The sequence below is a fragment of the Malania oleifera genome, chromosome 4, assembly GCF_029873635.1.
Source record: "Malania oleifera isolate guangnan ecotype guangnan chromosome 4, ASM2987363v1, whole genome shotgun sequence".
NCBI lineage: Eukaryota > Viridiplantae > Streptophyta > Magnoliopsida > Santalales > Ximeniaceae > Malania > Malania oleifera.
The window spans coordinates 13,340,690-13,361,815 of NC_080420.1; the positions used below are offsets into that span (position 1 = coordinate 13,340,690).

The 21,126-nt window shown below is 36.0% G+C and overlaps 1 protein-coding gene and 1 pseudogene across 1 annotated transcript; both read right to left on the reverse strand.

Annotated features, from left to right (window-relative positions):
- Window positions 1-1,866: 1,866 nt before the first annotated feature.
- LOC131153490 (G-type lectin S-receptor-like serine/threonine-protein kinase At1g11410) lies at window positions 1,867-10,004 on the reverse strand (annotated as a pseudogene).
- Window positions 10,005-15,806: 5,802 nt separating this feature from the next.
- Window positions 15,807-17,677, reverse strand: LOC131153693 (uncharacterized). The gene is made up of 3 exons (XM_058106141.1): window positions 16,954-17,677; window positions 16,513-16,795; window positions 15,807-16,392 (listed from the first exon to the last, which is right to left on the reverse strand). The coding sequence occupies exons 1-3, from the start codon at window positions 17,675-17,677 to the stop codon at window positions 15,807-15,809; spliced, it is 1,593 nt and encodes a 530-aa protein (XP_057962124.1).
- Window positions 17,678-21,126: the final 3,449 nt, after the last annotated feature.

Here is a 21,126-nt window from a genome sequence, read left to right on the forward strand (position 1 = left end):
TAATCATAAATAAAATATTATTTTAATATTCCCTAGGCACATAAATTTTAAATAAATAATTATACCCTCAAATATAACCAATTTACCTAATTTTTCAAATCTCATTCTCGCTTTGGAGTAGGGCCTAAAAAACCCCAATTGGAAATTTACTCCAGCCAAAACGTCGACGATCGCGACTAGGACCAAGTACGTGGTGATGCCCGATCATCGATTTAGTGACAGATTTAGGGAGAAATTAAGGATTTAGAGGGAATATATCTTTCCTCATGAGTGGTGCCTACATCGTCCCTATGATAAAGCCACTCCAGTAGAAATATCGGTGGCGGAGCTAGGAACCCAAGGGTGCCTTCCATTTTCCGATCGATCAAATATCCGCCAAGAAATTGAGAAGAGAGGAAAGAAGGGACGAAGGAGGCATCGAACGCTCTGAGAGCTCTCTCTACAAATTCAATTTGCAGGAAGCTTCTCAGTAAGCTTCTTTATCCTTTTCTTAAGCTTCTTTATCTTTTTTTTTCTTTCCTTTACTTACTTTAACTTATATGATAATAATATTATATTTTATATATATATATATATATATATATCATATTATTTATTCAACAAATCAAATTTAACAATACTTAATTAATTAATTAATTAATAACAAATAATTTTAAATTAATTTCATTTAATTTTTTTATTATTCATTTTATTTGTTTATTTAATACATTAATTTAGTAATGTTTAATTAATTAATTGATTGATAATTTTAATTACTTAAAAAAATTTTATTTTTTTTCCCAGGTTATTACATTCTTCCATCCTTTAAGAAATTTCGTCCTCGAAATTTTGCTAGCGAATCAATCATTTCCTCATTTCAGACATTCATTAACTCACTATATCCCAATATTTATCTAATGAGTTCCTACATTATCCGTAATGAAATAAAATTATCATATAAATTTCTCAATCATCCATAACCAAATTAAATCATTATTATCTTAATCATAAACCTATACTTGCACCCCTGACATTATCTGGCTTAGTAAAGATCAACGAGTACACTCATGCTGTTGCACCTCTTCCTAGAGGTACTTTATCGTTTCTCCCGATACCATAACCTCTAAAATCAACTAGCCAACCTTATACCACACATTTCCACATACTCCAATTTAAATATCAAACTCCCAACTTGAGTACAAACCATTTAATCACATCACCTAAATTATTCTGCTTCAAAGATTTTTCTCCCTAAATCAACCAACCAAACCTTCGAGTTCAAATCCCAAGTTCTAATTTCTCTGCTCAGAAACATCACCATCGATGGATTTACCGTGATTTTCTGAAGCTAACTACTTCTTCAGAAAAACACAGAAGACCATCAAGGGATTTCTACCCCTAAGCTTACAAAACACAACTCAGAATTCCTAATGGTATCTTAATCTACCCATCCCTATCTTTATTGCAACTCAATCCTATACTCTGGTATAAATCATCCCTAACCTAATACTCTAATATTTCCATATTCAAGCGATGTAAATCTAATCACACTTTTGGTTGGACATTACTCTAATATCATCTGTAACGCCCAGACCCTCTACGTGTGCCTCGAGTGCTACTAATCCATTCATTTACCTGATAATTCACATATTAATATCATGTACGCAGTGGAAAACATAAATATAATCTCCACAAATATAATACCAGAGTTTACTATTTCTATTTATAATCCAAAATAACTATTCATCACCTGTATTCTCATTTATATACATATCTCCAAAAACATTCAGTATTCACAAACACCAGTATTCACAACTAACTATTTTCTCAGAAGACTTAAAACATAAAACATAAATTTTATATATCTTAAAATATCATCAACATTATACCCTTTGTTTCTATAACTCAAATTGAGCTCTTTAAGTTCGACCACGTGGAAGACCTGAAAAAAGATGAATTCATATTCGGGTGAGACACATCTTAGTAAGGGAAGAAACAATATATTAAAACAGCGTGTGGCTAACATGAGGTTCATAAATATCATTTTAATAATATTAGCAAAATGTTATCATAAATGCTGAAATCATTCTCTGAGCCTAATCAAACACATGCAAAATATTTAACCCCACGAGATTACCCAAGGATAGGGATGATTACCCGCCTATATAAGTAGCACCCCTCTACTCTGATACATTTGACAACCTAAGAGTCGCTACTGAAGCATACCACGACACTCACCTTACTTAATAAGCCCTCAAGTATTAGATTAATCTCGTACTCACATAGTTTAAACAAAGGTTTACCAGTGAAGGCCCCAAGGATAGATAAATCTATCCGCCCATACAAGCAGGTTCCCTCTGCCCTAGTACGTTATGCAACTACTGGCACATCTGAAGTTACTAGCGCACTCACCTTTCTCAACAAGCCCTTAGGTGAAGAGTACGCTCCGCCCAATCGTAACATAATCTAAGAGCATAGATACTTCTAATATCATAATATATTATTCTTTCTGTCATTATTCAACCATTCACATCTGTTCATGTTCATAACTTAAACATTGCATTGTATTTCACTTTAAGTGACTCTTTCTCATTTACATTGTTCACATTTCACATTTCATTCAATTGTAATTTCATTCCATTTTCATTTCATTCATTTGTACTACAGCCGTTCTTTAGTCGTCATCAGTTAGTCCACATAGAAATACGGTAAAATCTGCTAACACAGCTCCTTTTAGCTGTCATCAGTTAGTCCACATGGAAATGCGCTAAAATGTGTTAACACGACTTTCATTTGTCATACATTTACATGGTTGCATTAACATACACAAGCATCATGGTTCATATCATATTTCATTCTTAATGCTTTATTTAGCCTGCATCTCATACATTTAACATATATTTGCACAAAACTTACATTTACTCATACCACACAATTTAACAATAAAATTCATACATTACCTGTAAAATAAGTCAACCAACATTTAACGTTTATATACCAAAAATACCTTTCATTTCTTACATAATTAGCCTGAAAATATTTTTCACTTTCATCAGTTCATTTTTACATATACGTATCTAATAAACAGCCCTAAACTTGGAAAAACATAATCTAAATGGTTGGCATTTTAAATCCACACCGAAAAATATACACGTATATATAACACAATTCATTTTCAATTAAATTCATAAAAATTTTGGTTTAATATATCTTTTTTCTCTTACCTAATTTATTGAACTATGCCAACAGGGACCCCGAAAAATACCTGCAGCACTCACCCGAACCCTGAATCAAAAATCTTAATTCTATTAAATTAACCCTAAATAAAATATTATTTTAATATTTAATAGGCCCATAAATTTTAAATAAATAATTATACCCTCAAATATAACCAATTTACTTAATTTTTTTGAATCTCACTCTCGCTTTGGAGTGAGGCCTAGAAAACCCCAATTGAAAATTTACTCCAACCAAAACATCGACGATCATGACTAGGACCACGTAGTGGTGCCCGATGGTCAATTTAGCGATAGATTTAAGGAAATGTGGGTGGCAGAGTTAGGAACCCAACGGTGCCTTTCGTTTTTTGATCAACCGAATATCCACCGAGAAATTGAGAAGAGAGGGAAGGAGGGATGAAGGAGGCGTCAAACGCTTTGAGAGCACTCTCTACAAATTCAATCTGTAGGAAGCTTCTCAGTAAGCTTCTTTATCCTTTTCTTAAGCTTCTTTATCTTCTTCTTCTTTTTTTTTTTCTCCTTTACTTACTTTAACTTATATTATAATATATATATATATATATATATATATATATATATATATACCATATTATTTATTCAACTAATCAAATTTAATAATACTTAATTAATTGATTGATTAATAACAAATAATTTTAATTTAATTTAATTTTTTATTATTCCTTTTATTTGTTTATTTAATACATTAATTTAATAATGTTTAATTAATTAATTGAATGATAATTTTAATTAATTAATTTCTTTTAATTTCTTTTACGGGTTATTATAGAGGGGGTGGGAGATGGATAATCAATGTGATTTTACTTGGGGTAATGTTGTTTTCAAGGTGTTGAGCGAGAAACCCTACAGGTGCAGGACTAGTCGTTTTAGGGGCTTTGCAATAGTCAGGTAAGGGAGTAAACTAAAGTAGTAATTTTTCATGAAAATTATTATTAAATAATAGCAAATTAATTTTCAAAAAGCATGTATTATGTATAAGTATATTTGGGAAAATACTGCTGTTGCACAGGAATATGTTTTTAGTGTAAAATGTGAGAAAATGTAATTCTAGAACAGATTTTATGTTTTTATTCAGTTTTTGTGGCATGAATATTATTTCACGTATATTGTATTATGTTAAGTTAGATATGCATAAAATGCATGTTTATAGTTATTTTTATGAATAATATGGATAATATTGGAAATTATGGTTTCAGAATATATGATAAATAGTACATATGCTCAATTCAGTATCTATGATATGTTCAGCGCAAGACCGTGATATATAGGCGATGCAAGACCGCAGTTATGTATGTTATCCAGCACAAGGCCATGATTATTTATGTTATGACAGAATTCAGAAAATGCTATCAATCTATTTATGTTAAAACAGTATATGATCATGTGTTATATGTTATTAGAACCCGGATGATAGTTTAGATCAATTTTCAGGAGCATGGTACCGTAGCTATACAATTTCGTTTAGTTCAAAGTTGTGCTAACCACCCCTACTAGTAGAGGGGGTGGGAGATGGATAGTGGATGTGATTTTCAGTGTAGAGTTGTAGACATCCACCTTACAATCCAGACCAGGGTGTGGTGGGCCCATCGTACTCAAAAACATTTTGACTCGGCAGTGATTGGCCAGCCATTGCCAGTTCCCGCTTTCGGACTGCACAACCAGTCATGGGGGGTAATACATGACACCAGCTAGCTATTCATCCTAGTTATATTTCAGTACTACTATTTATAGCACATGATTTTATGAACATTGAGATACAGTATGATTTAGTATAACTATTAAATTGTATGTTTATTCAGTTATGATATTATCAGTGTTTTCAAGCAAGTAATCTGTACTGTATATTTATTTTAGCATGTCAATATTCATGTTTCAACATAAATGTATTTAGTTTATTTCTCATACTGAGAGTTGTCTCACCCTAACTCTAAACCATTTCAGGAAACCCAGAAAGATAGGTGGACCGAACTTCACACCGTTGAGGTAGTTGTTCTACCCTGTTAGAAGGGTGTGTTTTGAACTAGGGTCAGTAGGTTTTTGATGTAAAACCCTGGTTTTATCTTTTGGTGTTTTTGAGGATTGTATATATACATCTACAGAAATATGGTGGAATGTAAGCAACTCTAGTATTGAATTTTATGGTTGGGTGGATGAAATTTATATTTACTGTTACTTAGGTGTCCACTGTGTATGACAGGTGTTTCCCTGTTACTCCCAGGTTCAGGTTGACTTCGCTATATCATTAGTTATTGGCATTGGAGTACTTAATGTGAGTACTTATGTAGAAACTAAGCAGGTCGTTATAGAGCAAATGAGTAAGCATATGTGTCACGTATACTTCCTTTAGAATACTGAGTAGATTGAAAAACGACATGGGAAATGCCGTACATATTTTCTTCTGGATAAAATCAATCTGCCTATTGTGGACCACAGCTATTTTTTGAGTAATTTATTATCAATCATAAATATATTTTTAAAAACATAAAAAAGATTGGTAGTACATATAGTTTTGGGGTACAAACTAACCATAATCATAATTTCTTCGATATAAGTAACTTTTACATAAGACATGGATATTCTATCGAGGAGTAATCATTGTAATTGTCATCTCATTTTTGGAACACGCACTCGATGTGGGTCCCATAGGATTTGAGTTTGGGTCCTTATTGGTTTGTTTGACAACAAATGCTGGTTGTTTTGGAGAAGAAAGAGCTACTTCATTGCTTAACATGAAAAAAATTGTTGACATGGTTGGCCTATCCACAGCATTACCTTGAACACATAAGAGCCCAACTTGGATACACCTTAAAACTTCAAGCTCTTGCCAAGAATTGCCCATTGAAAAATCAACTATCTCTAAAGCTCTGTCTTCACTCCACAAGTCCCACGTCTGAAAAGTTACAACATTTCTTTAAAAAAATGTAAAGAAAACTTTAGCAGTATGGAATGCTAAAATGTACATCTATGTTGCACTCACATGTTTTATTAAATTTGAGAGTGGATCATCATTGTAAGAAGTAATATTCTTTTTGCCACTAATGATCTCTAATAGTAAAACTCCAAAGCTAAAGACGTCTGATTTCATTGAGAAGAGACCATCTAGTGCATATTCTGGCGACATATAACCACTGCCCATTACGATAGAATTCAAATTAAAATGTTTTTCAATGATTCATCGTTTAATTTAATATACTTTGTTATATTCAAAGTGTAAACTGAATAGGTTGATCAAACTTACAATGTCCCGACTACCCTATTTGTATTTGCTTGAGTTTGGTTTTGTCCAAATATTCTCGCCAACCCAAAATCTGAAACTTTTGGGTTCATCTCTCCATCAAGAAGTATATTACTAGCTTTCAAATCCCTATGAATAATTCTTAACCTTGAGTCTTGATGAAGGTAAAGAATGCCTCGAGCAATTCCAATGATAATTTCGTAGCGCTTTTTCCAATCCAATATTGCCTGCCTAGTATGATCTGTCATGAAATCGAACACTTACATATCAATTGGAGTTTCTTTATAAGAGAGGAACAACAAATGTTAAAGGGGTCATACCAAAAATGAAAGAGTCCAAGCTTTTATTAGGCATGTATTCGTAGATTAGCATTGTATCTTGCCCATCAATGCAACAACCTAAAACTTTAACCAAATTTCTATGTTGAAGTCTAGAAATCAATAAGACTTCATTTTTGAATTCTTCAACCCCTTGGCTTGAGCATTTCGAGAGCCTTTTCACAGCTATTTCTTGTCCATTGGATAGGTGACCCTACAAAGGCAAGTTAAACTTTCACAAATGCATAAATATTGGCAAAAAGTTTAATCTTTGTAGCTACTTTTTTCAATTCATATATCATGCCTTTACTTAATTGCAATAACAGATTCTTTACATAGTAATCTTGATAACTAAAATCCACTTTCTCAACAAAATAGAAGGGAGATGGATACAGCAATATTGCAATCCAAATGAAAAAAAAAAAAACATTTACCTTGTAAACTTCGCCAAAACCACCTTTCCCAAGTTTGTATGAGAAGTTGTTTGTTGCAGATTTTATATCCCTTAAATTAAAAAATGGCAAATTGACATTCGTTTCTCCCACATCATGTCCATCTTCTTCCAAATAGTCCTTGTGTGTTTTGGCCAAGTTGAGCAATAACATTTTTCTGTGACTCTTCTTTCCCCAGTGGCCTAGTTAAGAGAAACAAATCCAAAAAAACATAATATCAACCATTACTCTAATATAAAATTTTTGTTGTTTCTATTTGTTGATCCAAAGGGGAAGTGTAGATAATCACTTTGTTAACAAGGGATTTACCAAAAGAACAACACAAAATTAAAAAGAAAGGAAGAAAGAAAGAAAGAAAGAAATTTCCTCCTCAACCTACAAATCAAAAGTTTAGTTTAACCAACTTTGCAGAATATTAAAAACAAAAAGAAAAAAAATATATAAAGCCTCCAAAAGATACCCAAGATAAGAAATATTATTATAATATTTGATGCTATTAATATTTCATATCCTCTTTATGTTGAAAATTTTAATATGCATGTGTGGGTGATCTTTCATGATCACATAGTGTGAGCACCTATATATAAATAATTAATTAATATTAACCTATGCTTTAACTTATTAATGAATATATAATGGTAAATTGACCAAAGTCAATTGTCTTATTTATTGGTATGTAAGACACAATGACCAAAGTCATGTATCTATAATGATTAATGAAAAATATCCTAAACAAGATATGTTAAAATAATGGAAATGCAGTAGCTAAAGTCATGAATCTCCTTAAGTAATGCATCATTAAGGAATTCATCATATTTAATCAATGTATATTCATCTTAGAGGAGGGGAAAGGTCACATGCATGTATTTATGATTCTTTGATTGATTCAGTCACTTATGGATTTCTATATAAAGGGTTCTTGGTCCCTCTCAACACTCAATAATCAAGTTTGGTAGAATCTCCATCACTAAACCAAAAGGTGTAAGACTAAACCAAAAGGTGTAAGAGGGAGAAGATCAAGTAGTTTTCTACGTAATAAGAATACAATGAAAGAAGATCTAATTGCATCGAAATATGGAAAGATATATTTGAATTGTTTTCCTTATCTTGACATGATCATGGTTCATAAAATAAATTAACTATGCTAGTTATATGTATTAAACAATAAGAAAGTGTTTTGCAAAATAAAATCTATTGTAAATAGATACCTCTAATCTTTGGATGCCTCTTACACAAGTAAAAGATAACCACGAAAAGCCCTACCAAAACAATAGGCCCAGTCACAATCACCAATGTCCTCTTAGTACCCTTAATGCCATTGGAGCTCTTTCTTGTCTTTCCTGTTACAAATAAAAAATGTCAATCAATAACAAATCATAATTAAAAAGCCATCTTATTTTTGTAGTAAAAATCATAAAATTTTGTAAAGTAATAGTTAATCCAACAATACTACCCTACCCAATTCAATTGAGTCGACTCGAATGTACAAATCTTGACCGTCACTTGCATACAACTTGGTATCAACCAAATCGCCATGCCACGTGAGGCACCCCCTCCCTCCACCCTGATATCTGCACTTGTATACGCTACGCAGGTGCAATTCCTCAAGCACTCCTCCTCACACGCTTCTCGGTTCAAATTCATGTTCACACGTGCCACTGACGTGTCAGGCACCTTCACCAGTCCAAATTTCACGAATCCCTCTCCGTTCCCACACATCGAGTCAGCATGCTTCCTCTTGCAACCCTTCGAACCATCCCTCAAGTACCAGTCCTGCGGTGACTTGGGCTCGAACCCAGGAAGGCACTTGCACTCTTCATACAAATTTCGATTCGGGTCACAATAACCGTACACACCGCACTGTCCGTAGTTGTCACATGGGTCAATTGGCGCAGAATGAAACTCGACCCATCTCCGGTCGCTCTCATGCCACGCTAACCATTGGATGTACCCAGATTCATCCAACACCATTCTCAATAAGATGGATGGGTTTAGGATGTTGTTCATCGCATATATTTCGTCACGATCCTCAACATAAGTAACGTTCTCGAGGATGTTGTTGGCCATCTCCGGTATGCCGCTAAATCTGACTCCGTTCCACGGCCCGGCCCGCCACCACCGTGTAGAACCCTTGTACAGGAAGAACTGGGGAGTTCCTGTGGGATCTATTCTGAAGGTGTAAGACCCAAATCCCGGGTCATCTGGGGACCTCCAGGACGTCAAGAACCAGTTCAGACCGGTTTTCCTGTCCAGCCCCAATTTCATGAACGGCATCATGGTTTGCGTGGGAAAATCGAAGCCTTGCCATACAGTTTCTTGCGTCGATTGTCGAATCAGAACCAAGTTTCCCGTGTCTAAGAGATGGGCTACTACAGAATCGGAGTTATTAGTTAACGGCGCCGAGATATTCGTAGACCAAACTGGGGTGCTGCTGTCATTGCCCTGGATGATGAGGTTTCCGGCGCCGTTAAGGGAGAGGACTCCGGAGGTGTCGTTGAGAGGATCGCCTCTGTTTGCCACCCACACCACGGTTTGTTTGGAGACCTTGTTGTACCACACTCCGACGTACCGGCGGCGAGAATTACGGGGGCTGAAGAATCCCAGAGCAAATGTTTCTCCTTGGGAGACTAAAACGCCGCCGTCCGCCACGGGATTTGCGGACGTGATGGTGCTGATTGAAGAGCAAAACGGGAGTTGGATGCACAGAAGCAGTGGATACAGAAACCCATTTGGAAGATTCATGGTTTATCCATGGCGGATTTGGGGTGAGCGATGCTTTTAGTAATTTATAATTAGTGGGGGGGGGAGGGGAACACCCGAGAGGGCGAGAGAATTGGAGGAGGAGATTGGTCGGCACTCACAGTCAATGAAAACCAGAAAATGTTAATGAAGTCAAACAGTTTAGCTTAAGGGGAAACTGTGTGGTGCAAGAAATCCCTTGCATATCTTTGAGTTTTTTACGGAAATAATAACAAAAAATAATAAAAAACATAAAAAATAGATAAAATATGTAATATTTACCAAATTATACCCAAATCGACTTTTCAAAAGTCGGTTTGGGTTTTGATTCTGACCCAGCCGCAACTTTTAGTTTTAAAAAATAAATAAATAAATGGGTGGGGGAAAGGCTGCCAGAGAGACGTTTTTGGGGTGGGGTGGGGGGTGGCGGCCTGTGGAGGAAGGGAGATTGATGGGAGGGGTTGTCAGACCAAAAAAAAAAACACATAGGGGCGGGGGGGGGGGGTGGACAGCATGCACAGCGGGAGAGGGTGGGTGGGGGTGGGTGTGGGGGCATTTAATGCCCAGGGAATTAAAAAAATAATAATAAAAAAAATTTTATTTTTTGGAGGAATAAAACAGATATATTTTTTTTATTTTGAAATAATAAACATATTTTTATTTTTTATAAAATAAAATAAAATAAAAAATTATAATATTTTTATAATTATTCAATAAACTAAAAATAAATTACCCAACTTTGTTTCCTCCAAACAAATTCAAAATAAATTGTAGGAGTGAAAAAAAAAAATTTATGCATGCATAAAAATGTAAATTAAATTTTAATTATTAATAAATTTAATTATCATTATTATTTTTTATAAAAAATTAGTGATTTTTTTTTATTTTAAATTTACAATACATAAATTTTCTTTTAATGTTTTATTGATAGTTTTAAATTTATTTAAAAAATAAATAAACATAGGTAAAAAGCAATTTAAAAAAAAAAAATGAACGTGTCAAGTGAGCCAGCTCAGGGCTTCAATTTATACGTGAACGTATCGAGTATTGTGAAATTGAATCTGCCTTGACTGAGTTTTGAACTCATTGAGAAGTCGATGTTCTCTCCTCCAGCGAGGAACTACTTCATTGACACGGAACACGACGTGAAGTGTCCAATGATTCAACCAGTGAGCTTGTCGTCGGGGTTCTCAGTAAAAGGAAATATGATGCAATAGAGTTTCCTATTTGAGTTTGATACAGATCGGTCGCGACTCCATTTTTCATGGTGGGGGTATGGTTGACTATGACGGCGAACGAGTTTTTTACTCATTGAGTTGAGTTTAAATGTCATTTAATATTAAATATTTTACACTTTTTATTTATTTTTCAAATGAATAAAAAAAAGTAAGTTAATTTTTTAATTTCAAAATATTGTATAAAAATGAATACAATATAAAAAAAATTGAAATTATTTACTTTTAGGAATATTAAGACAAAAAATGATATTTTTCTTTCTAATTACATAAAAAATTTATTTAACATATAAAAATTAAATAAAATATTATTATATATATTTTATATATGAAAATTTTAAAATGTAATATTTCTTACCTAACCAACTTTTCAAAAGTGAGTTTTGGTTTTAAAAAAACGAAACAAAAAACTTGCACAAAAATCTAGGCACAAAAAACAAAACAAAAAATTGAAAAGTTGGTTTGTTGACCTGCACGCATCACACAAAATTGTCTTCTTAAAATATATATATATATATATATATATTTTAATAAATATATTAAGTCAAGGCTCATCAGCCCACCGACCCTTTATAAGCACCGACCAAATACTCACTTATAAGCACTGATCAAATACTCACTTTTTCCAATGTAGGACAAACTTCACAAATAAAATTCTCAATAGTTCCATCAATTTCTATGTATAAATTGAAGCCCTGAGCTGGCTCGCTCGACACGTTCATTTTTTTTTATTGAAATTGCTTTTGACTTATGTTTATTTATTTTTAAAATAAATTTAAAACTACCAATAAAACATTAACGGAAAATTTATGTATTAAGGATTTAAAATAAAAAAAATAACTAATTTTTTATAAAAAATAATAATGATAATTAAATTTATTAATTATTAAAATTCAATTTATATTTTTATGCATGCATGCAAATTTTTTTTCACTGCTGCAATTTATTTTGAATTTGTTGGGAGAAATTAAAATTGGGTAACTTGTTTTTAGTTTATTGAATAATTATAAAAATATTAATTTTTGTTAAAATTTTTTTGTCTTTTATAAAAAAAAAAGAAAATATATTTTTTATTTTAAAATAAAAATATATATTTAACTCATCCCAGAAATTAAAACAAAAATTTCTATTTTTTTCTTTTTTTTATTTAATTTCCCTAGGCATTAAATACCCCCCCCCCCACCCCCACTTTTTTTTTGAGTTTTTTACAAAAATAATAACAAAAAATAAGAAAAAACACAAAATAGATCAAATATGTTATATTTACCAAATTATACCCAACCGACTTTCCAAAAGTCGGTTTGGGTTTTGATTCCAACCAGCCGTAGCTTTTAGTTTAAAAAAAATAAAATAAAGGGGTGGGGGAAAGGCTGTGAGGGAAAGACATTTTGGGGGTGGGAGGGGGGGGGGGGTGGGCTGGGGGGAAGGGAGTTTGATGGGAGGGGATGGAATTTTGATTGTCAGACAAGAAAAAAAAAAAACACGTGAGGGACTTGCGTGCATGCGTGGAGGGGCAGGGAGATAAGGGTGGGGGGGGTGAATTTTTTTTTGTTGAAATTTTGCATGCACAGCAGGGCAGGGAGAGAGGGACGACAGGGAGTTTGATGGGAGGAGAGGGAATTTTGATTGTCAGACAAGAAAAAAAAAACACGTGAGGGACTTGCGTGCATGCGTGGAGGGGCAGGGAGATAAGGGTGGTGGGGGGGGGGGGGGCGAATTTTTTTTTTGTTGAAATTTTGCATGCACGGCAGGGCAGGGAGAGAGGGGGGGGGTCGGACTGGATTATTATTATTTTAAAAAAAAAAAAAAAAGGACAAAACCGACTTTCCAAAAGTCGGTTTGGTGTTCAAATTTTTTAATTTCAATTTTTTTTTATAAAGTGACCAAATCGACTTTTCAAAAGTTGGTTTGGTGAATTTTTTCTATATATTCATATCATCTTCCAACTGCTCTCATCTACTATCATTTCTACAGTTGCATTATTTGCATTAGTTTCATTGTCAAAAATATTTATTTTGTTTGAACACTCCTACTATATTTAACACTTAGAGATGGAGTTTGGTCCACTTCATTCATCTATATTGACATTGGGGATTGTACATCCTTCCTATAGGGCATGGGAGGAGGATCATTCTAACGCCTTTAAAGGGCGTTAGTGTGTGCGTACATTAGAAACCATGTGGCATGCCCATCCTAGAAGCATTCCGTGGATTCAACGAGTAGGGTTCTATCCACCGTACCAAATTCGGTATAGTCGCTTAGACCATCATTTAATTAGTGCATTGTTGGAGCGTTGGAGGCCTGAGACACACACATTTCATTTTCCTTGCGGCGAGGCAACGATAACGTTGCAGGATGTTGCAATTATCACAGGATTACCTATTGATGGTGACGCTGTTACGGGCATGATGCAGCAAGACTAGGAGATGATGTGTCAAAGCCTACTCGGATGCAACCCCCCCACTGGCCGGAGCGGACGAAACGACGCGTCCTTGTCTATGACATGGATGGACGGGAACTTACCTGATCTTCCTGATGAAGCATCTGAGGAGGTCGTATTGCAGTACGCTCGAGGGTACATACTACGTCTAATATGCGGCTTGTTATTCGTGAACAAGTCGCAACATTATGCGTCGTTGATGTTCCTCCCTCTGTTGAGTGACTTGGAGAGGGCGTCGACGTATAGCTGGGGTAGCGCTGCACTTGCATGGCTGTACAGAGAGATGTGCCAAGTTGGTCGTGTGCAGACGCAATCAATTGGAGGTGCACTATTCCTCCTGGAGGTTTAGGCATGGGAGCGCAAGCCCTTTCTTGCTCCAATTAGAGTTGGCATGCCACATCTTCCTACTGATGTCGACGATGGCCCATTCCCACTTACAGTTAGATGGCGAGCTTCATTTCATGTCGCCCACGTCCCTCAACATACTCTGCGGTCCTATCGATATGACATTGATATGATGCGTGAGGACCAGGTAATATCGTATTTATTTTATTTGAATCGTTCAATATGGGTTCGGAACGTTTACTATTCGTAGTAATTTTCTAACATAAATTCATTGTTAGCAGTTTATATGGATGTTGTACACTGCGGATATCTACGCGAATCTACCCCCTATATGCCTTATAGGTGTACAAATTTGGCTTGTTCTCACTCCTATGATTTGCTTTCAGATCATGGAGTGGCACTTGCCGGATCGTGTAATGCGGCAATTCGGGCTGAGGCAACAAATCCCTCATCCAGCTCAGACAGGTTACGACCCCGACAACCATCATTCGGATCTACATGACTGTGACCAGCGCGGCAGTCATCAAATCAACTTTCGCACTAAGTATGAATGTACGCTCTAGATGTGGCAACACAGGCTGGACAATGCCATCTACATACTTAGGGAGCTTCCACTCCCTAAGCATACACCTCCATTGGCGGAAGATGGATATAATGACTGGTACCGATCCATCATGATTCGCTGCGTGAGTAGAACCGCCAATTTACACATGACAGTGGTGAGTTAAAAAAATAACTAAACGCATGTAAAAAACATACTGGTTTTATATCATTAACTTATTCGTATTGTGTCCAACGTATTTTTTTGTAGGAACATATGATGGGGACCATCCACTTATCAGATTGTGTCCTGACATGTCCCGCTAGACCAATTGCAGAGGCATGTATGCGGTTTGTGGCTGAGGAAGCTCGTCGATCAATTCATAGGTCTCGCCACGCCAACGCGGAGGGTCCTGAATCAGATGATGATGTCACAGCTACTGAGCAGGCATCGCATAGAAGAGGTCGTGGTGGACCTCGCCGAAGTCGTGGAGGGGGGCGTGTTCGAGTTGAGGGGGGGTCCCACCCAACCATCCCAGTGGACAGAAAGTGATTGGAGAGCATCAACACCGCAGTTCACACCGGCACAGACCTCCATGTGGCACGTAGAGGCTTCTTCTTCCCATATGCCATACGGGGGTTATCAGCATCAGTATGGGGCATCAACCAGTACACCATACCATCCAGAGGCTCTGCAGTCCATACAAAGTGACCCACCTTCAATGTATCGGGAACAACAGCAATACCATCAATTTCCGAGCTCATCACCGATCCCATTCGATCTTTTCATTGATGGGGGGTCGCTTGATGCCGGACTGGAGGAACATATCCCTCCAACAGCTGAAGGTAACGATGGTGCGGAAGGGGCAGCTAGACATCGCAGAAGGCAACGTCAACCTCCGCAAGAATGACACCAACAATCGCCGAGACAAAGGAGACCACGACCATGTGGGACTTAGTGACGCAAGAGTACATTATTATGCATGTATACTTTAAAATTTTTTTTTTTTCGAGCAATGAATAATAATAATAATAATAATAATAATAATAATAATAATCATATTTAATAAAAAATAATTGTATATAACTTTTTTATACAAAATTTTTTTAAATTTATATTTATAAATTGACCATGAAATAAATTAATAACAGAATAGAAGAACGAAATAGAACTCGAGTACAACTCACTAATTTCAAAAGCTAAAAAGCTTAATGGCAACTCACAAATTTCAAGTACATTACACATTAAGTACATATTTTGAATGTATTATGATGGTCCAGCATTGTCATGACCTCCAGTCCTCCTTGGACATCGATTGCGGTTGTGACCCTCTTGGTGGCAAAACCCGCACCGCATCCTCCGACTACCCTCTCGTACATCCATTTCGTTACGCAGTCTCGAACTTTTAGGGCGTCCTTTCTGCCTAAGCAAATTTCGATTACCGTATAATATTGGCGCTACTGGATCCCTCCAATAATGTTCATGGAGGATGGGAATGAAGTCCATCGCATATGTCGCATAATGCTCCTGTACCGTGAAACAAGGGTCAATATAGGTTCTAAACCCCAATCTTTTTGCACCACAGACAACTAACAAGTGAGAACAAGGGTAGTGTAGATTCTGCCACTTCCCACATGTACACCGACGTCCCTTTATGTCAACTGTTTGAATATTTCGACCCTTATTTGGTGGCCGCGGTGCAGTTTGAATGCTGAACAACCCCCTTTCAATGTTGAAGTTGATAACCTCATGTCCAGCATACGCCATCTCCCTCCTTTGCATTTGCAACAACATATGTGGTGTGTAACCATTCCCCGACTCCATTGCTTGGCGAGATGCCTCTCGGCGGGCACTAAAGTACTATGCAACGCGATAAAATGTCATCTGGAACAATGGCCGTTATTGGTAGACTACGAGTTCCTTTCAAGACGGCATTAAAACATCAACAAGATTTGTGGTCATGTTTCCTTACCTTCGACCACCATCGTGACATTGCGTCCATATGTGAGGAGGTATCTCTTCAAAAAAGGACTTTGCAATTGGCCCACCCTCTCTTAGGATTCTTTCCATCATACTATTGAATTTCCTAACTTGGTGCTCCCTACCAGCTATTTCAACCATCCGCTTGAGCATCGTATTGTGCACCCTCTGGTTGAAGTTGCTAACAATGTGATGTAAGCAAAACCGATGGTGCGCACGCGGTGGTTGCCAGTCATCGTTCTGACGAATGGCAGCAAGAATACCGACATGTCTATCTGATATAAGACACAAATTATCGCGCGATCAGTCACTTCATCCCGAATGCACTTAAGGAACCAGGACCATGTGCGCAAACTCTCCTCCTCAACGATGGCAAACGCTACTGGAAATATTTGTTGATTTGCATCAGGGGCCGTTGCAATTAATAATTTACCTTTATATTTTTCGTACAAGTGAGTTCCGTCCACATAGAGAACTGGAGGACAATGACGAAATCCCTCTATTGATGCTGCAAATGACCAAAACACACATGTCAAAATAGCAGCGTTGTTAGCATCAGGGATTTCTGTCCACGCCCACTTCACCTTTGTACCGGGATTTATTTCACACATAGCATGCATCCATTTTGGAAGTAGTTGATTTGAAATATCCCAATCTCCAAACACCCTTGCAACTGCCCTTTGCTTCCCGAGCCAAACCTTTCTGTATGATACATGGTACTGGTACTTTGACCTCAAGTGTGTTTGCAAAGCTGCAATAGAAGCACCGGCATCACTTTTGATAATTTCTACGACTTCATTTGCAACTAAGGTAGACTTCAGTTGTGGGTGGTCCTGCGAGAGAGTCTCGTTTATGCATGTATGTGGCCCTCTGTATTGTGTAATTTCAAATAGCCCATGCTTTTTACGTTGAGTTGCACGCAACCGCCAAACACAGGTTTCGTCTGCATTGCACCTAACCATCCACGTTGTTTGGGTGGATTGCACCACCTTAAATTTGTGGTGTGTTTGCGCATGGTGGACGCGCACGGAGTGAATGAGGTCATCCTTCGTGTTGAAAATCATACCTTTCCCAAATTCTGATACGCCATCCCATCGGGTGCCCTCGAGTGAACTTTCAACTTCAGTTCTGATATGACCGGATTCAACATCAACCATGTAAGCTAATGGCTACACGTCGCGTACCCTCCTGTGACCGACATGTGTGTTCTAAGGAGGCATCACAAATTCTTCATGGTGAACCCCATATTCATTTTGTTCACCAGCTTCATCTACCCCTGCATCCGCCTCTTCAAAATCCTCTTCTATATCCTTTTCTTCCTCAAATTCACGGTTGCAGTCCATATCAGGTAGCATTGGCTGGACCGTGTATGCCCCCCCTCTTATTCATGACAATAGATGGAACTTTTTGGAAGTCTGGTATGGACACAGCTCTAGTTGAACTTCGGTCATACCTATACTTTGTTGATTGTTCTGCTTCGTGATAATAATTGCTTCCCACACTGAATCCCTGCAAGGTAGACTCCTCACGTTGAAGCTCTGTTGTCAAGAATTCTGGTTGAAATGATGTACCAAGGATGTCATTCAAATCTAATGCCGCAGTCACCTGTGAAAGGTGATCAAATAGTCTGCTCGTCTCACCGGTACCATATTTGGTATATGGTTGAGAATAAATGAATGCTTCCCCTTGCAAAGTTGGGGCTCCGCCTATACTACTACTTCGAGGAATGCGATTAACAAAAATCTCAACAACATATACGTCTGGACAAGAACTCTGCGGGTCCAACGCAATTACGACGTCTGCATCATTTTTTATTGGGATGTCAATGTAGAACAAATTTCCACCACCCCCTCGTTGCGGATATCTTGATGTCAGTTCTAACATGTATTCCTTTGGATCAATATCTAATCCTTCATATATTTGCGTTTCAAACTTTCTAACTTCATCCTCCTTCGAACTCGAATGGCTTTCGTTGGCCCAGCGCTGTACTCAATACCGATTGATCCATGAATAATCTCACAGTCAATGTATAATAAGACCGTAACTTTGTTAGCTGGAGAATTTGACGTCATTATGACTTATCAAAAGTAGAGTTTATCTGCAAGGTGGTAAGAAGGTTGGAGGATCAACAAATAAATGAAAAGGGAGAAAGCTTGAGTAATGGTTGAGGGATGATGAACAAATATATATTAGACTAGCATAACAAAACCGACTTTTGGAAAGTCAATTTTGATTTTTTTACGTACACCCACACACATGCATACACGACGGACTTACTTTTTTTTAATACCAAACCGACTTACCAAAAGTTGGTTTAGACACTATTCATACCAAACAGACTTTCCAAAAATTGGTTTGGATACTATTTTCAAGAATTAATTTTTTAATACCAAACCAACTTTCCAAAAGTTGGTTTGGACACTATTCATGCATGCACAAATGCAGGAATTAATTTTTTAATACCAAACCGACTTTCCAAAAGTCGGTTTGCACACTATTCATGTACTTACACATGCAACTATTAAGCAAGCCCCCCCCCCCCCTCTTCTCTCTCTCCCCCTCCTCCTCTCTCCCCCTCCCGACACCTATCCCTCACCTTTTTTTTTTTTTTTTATTATGCTTCCCCTTTTTTAAAATAAAAAAAAAAAATTCAGCCTAGCCCCACCTCTCTCCATGCCCCTCCCGTGCATGCATGCAGAAGTCCCCTCATAGCTTTATAATCACAAGACTCATCTTTAAAAAATAAATTATTAACAATTGGAACAAGGTAAGAAATATGAATGATAAGAAAAGAATGTTAAAGTTGAATTTAGAATCGATATACCAAATTGCTAAAATTACCAAAATAAAACAAAATTTACTTAACAAAAACTTTTTAATTTCAAATTTGTAATTAGTACATATCTTGTGACTATTACAAAAAATAAGTAAATTTGCATGCATCATTCTTACTTTAATCTTCCTCTCTCCCTATGCTTCACATAATAATGTGCAGCCACTGCTACAATTGTGATTTCTTTCGATCCAAATTAAAACACTGACATGAATGCTAAAGATTTTGCCCCCAGATTGCCCTCGACTTTTTACCTAAATAAACTATCCCAATCACTTAAGTCTTACTTAATATAATTTTATATTATATTTTCGTGAGTTTTATTAAAAAATAATATAAATTTATATTATATTTTATCTAAATTTATGCTTAAATTCATATAAGATTTTAAATTTATACTTCCAAATACAGAGTTACTGTTCAAGCAAATTGAAGTTGACATCTTAACTTTAAATTTGTGTATTTTGAAATATAAACTTATATTAACTATCATACCAATCTATACATATATAAATTTAAGACTTTATATTTATTTTACTAAAAAAAGTTAAAAAAAATTAAAATTAAATAGTGAGATTGATCACCAAACTGACTTTCCAAAAGTCAATTTGGTCTCTTTTTTTTTTTATAAAAAAAAAAAAAATTCACCTCACGTGTTTTTTCTTCTCACCCCTTTATGTGGGTTTTTATTTTTTGTCTGACAACCCCTCCCATCAATCTCCATTCCTCCACCGCCCCCCCCCCCCCCACCCCAAAAACGTTTCTCTGACAGCCTTTCCCCCACCCATTTATTTATTTTAAAACTAAAATTTGCGGCTGGGTTAGAATCAAAACCCAAACCGACTTTTGAAAAGTCGGTTGGGTATAATTTGGTAAATATTACATATTTTATCTATTTTTGTGTTTTTTATTATTTTTTGTTATTATTTCCGTAAAAAACTCCATATCTTTCACCTGAGCAGCAGCTCATGCAAAAGTATGCATTGACTTGAAAGAATAGTATCTCTTTATTCTGTGGAGCGTTATTGTATTAACTGCAAGCATTTACGATCCATTTATTCATGGGGCTCTCTATGTATATATATAGCCCCATGAATAAATCGATATATATAATGTGAAGTGTATTCGTTAATAAATTATAAGGGTGATGTGTATTGGTTACGGGCAATTGAACATGATTTTCAGTCTCTTTTTTTTTTTTTTTTTTAAGCTTTTGAAATTTGATGAGAAAATGAATGAAAAACCCTATGAAGGACCACAATTTTTTTCTTTTTTTTTTTTTTTCGTGGGGCTCTCTATCTATATATATAATGTGAAGTCGGGGTTGAAATCTCCCTCTAAATTCGAATGCAATCACGGCCTATACACAGCCGAGTTGGATTTTCGGCCAATCTACTTCGAAAACTCCGCCCAGGATACTGTTTGCTGCCAGCATCAACCAGGTTTATCAACTGGAATTGAATCTCCGATGCTCTTACTGGATTGTTCATTGCTTTACCACCACGTCATGCCTATTTATTCATTACTTTGTGAGTGTTGTACTCTAATAGTACAATTATTTAATGTAATGGATAAGAAAAAAAAAATGTGATGATTAATATATAATTCTAGCATTAATACCGGACCTCATATTTAATAAAAAATTATAATGGTATATTTTTAAATTTGTTGTGCAATAATGTAAATGACTGCAAGGTTAAAAAATTTATTCTTTATCGGGATCTTTGGTTTATATAAAATAACAAGATAAATTTGATTCCATTTCAGTTCTAT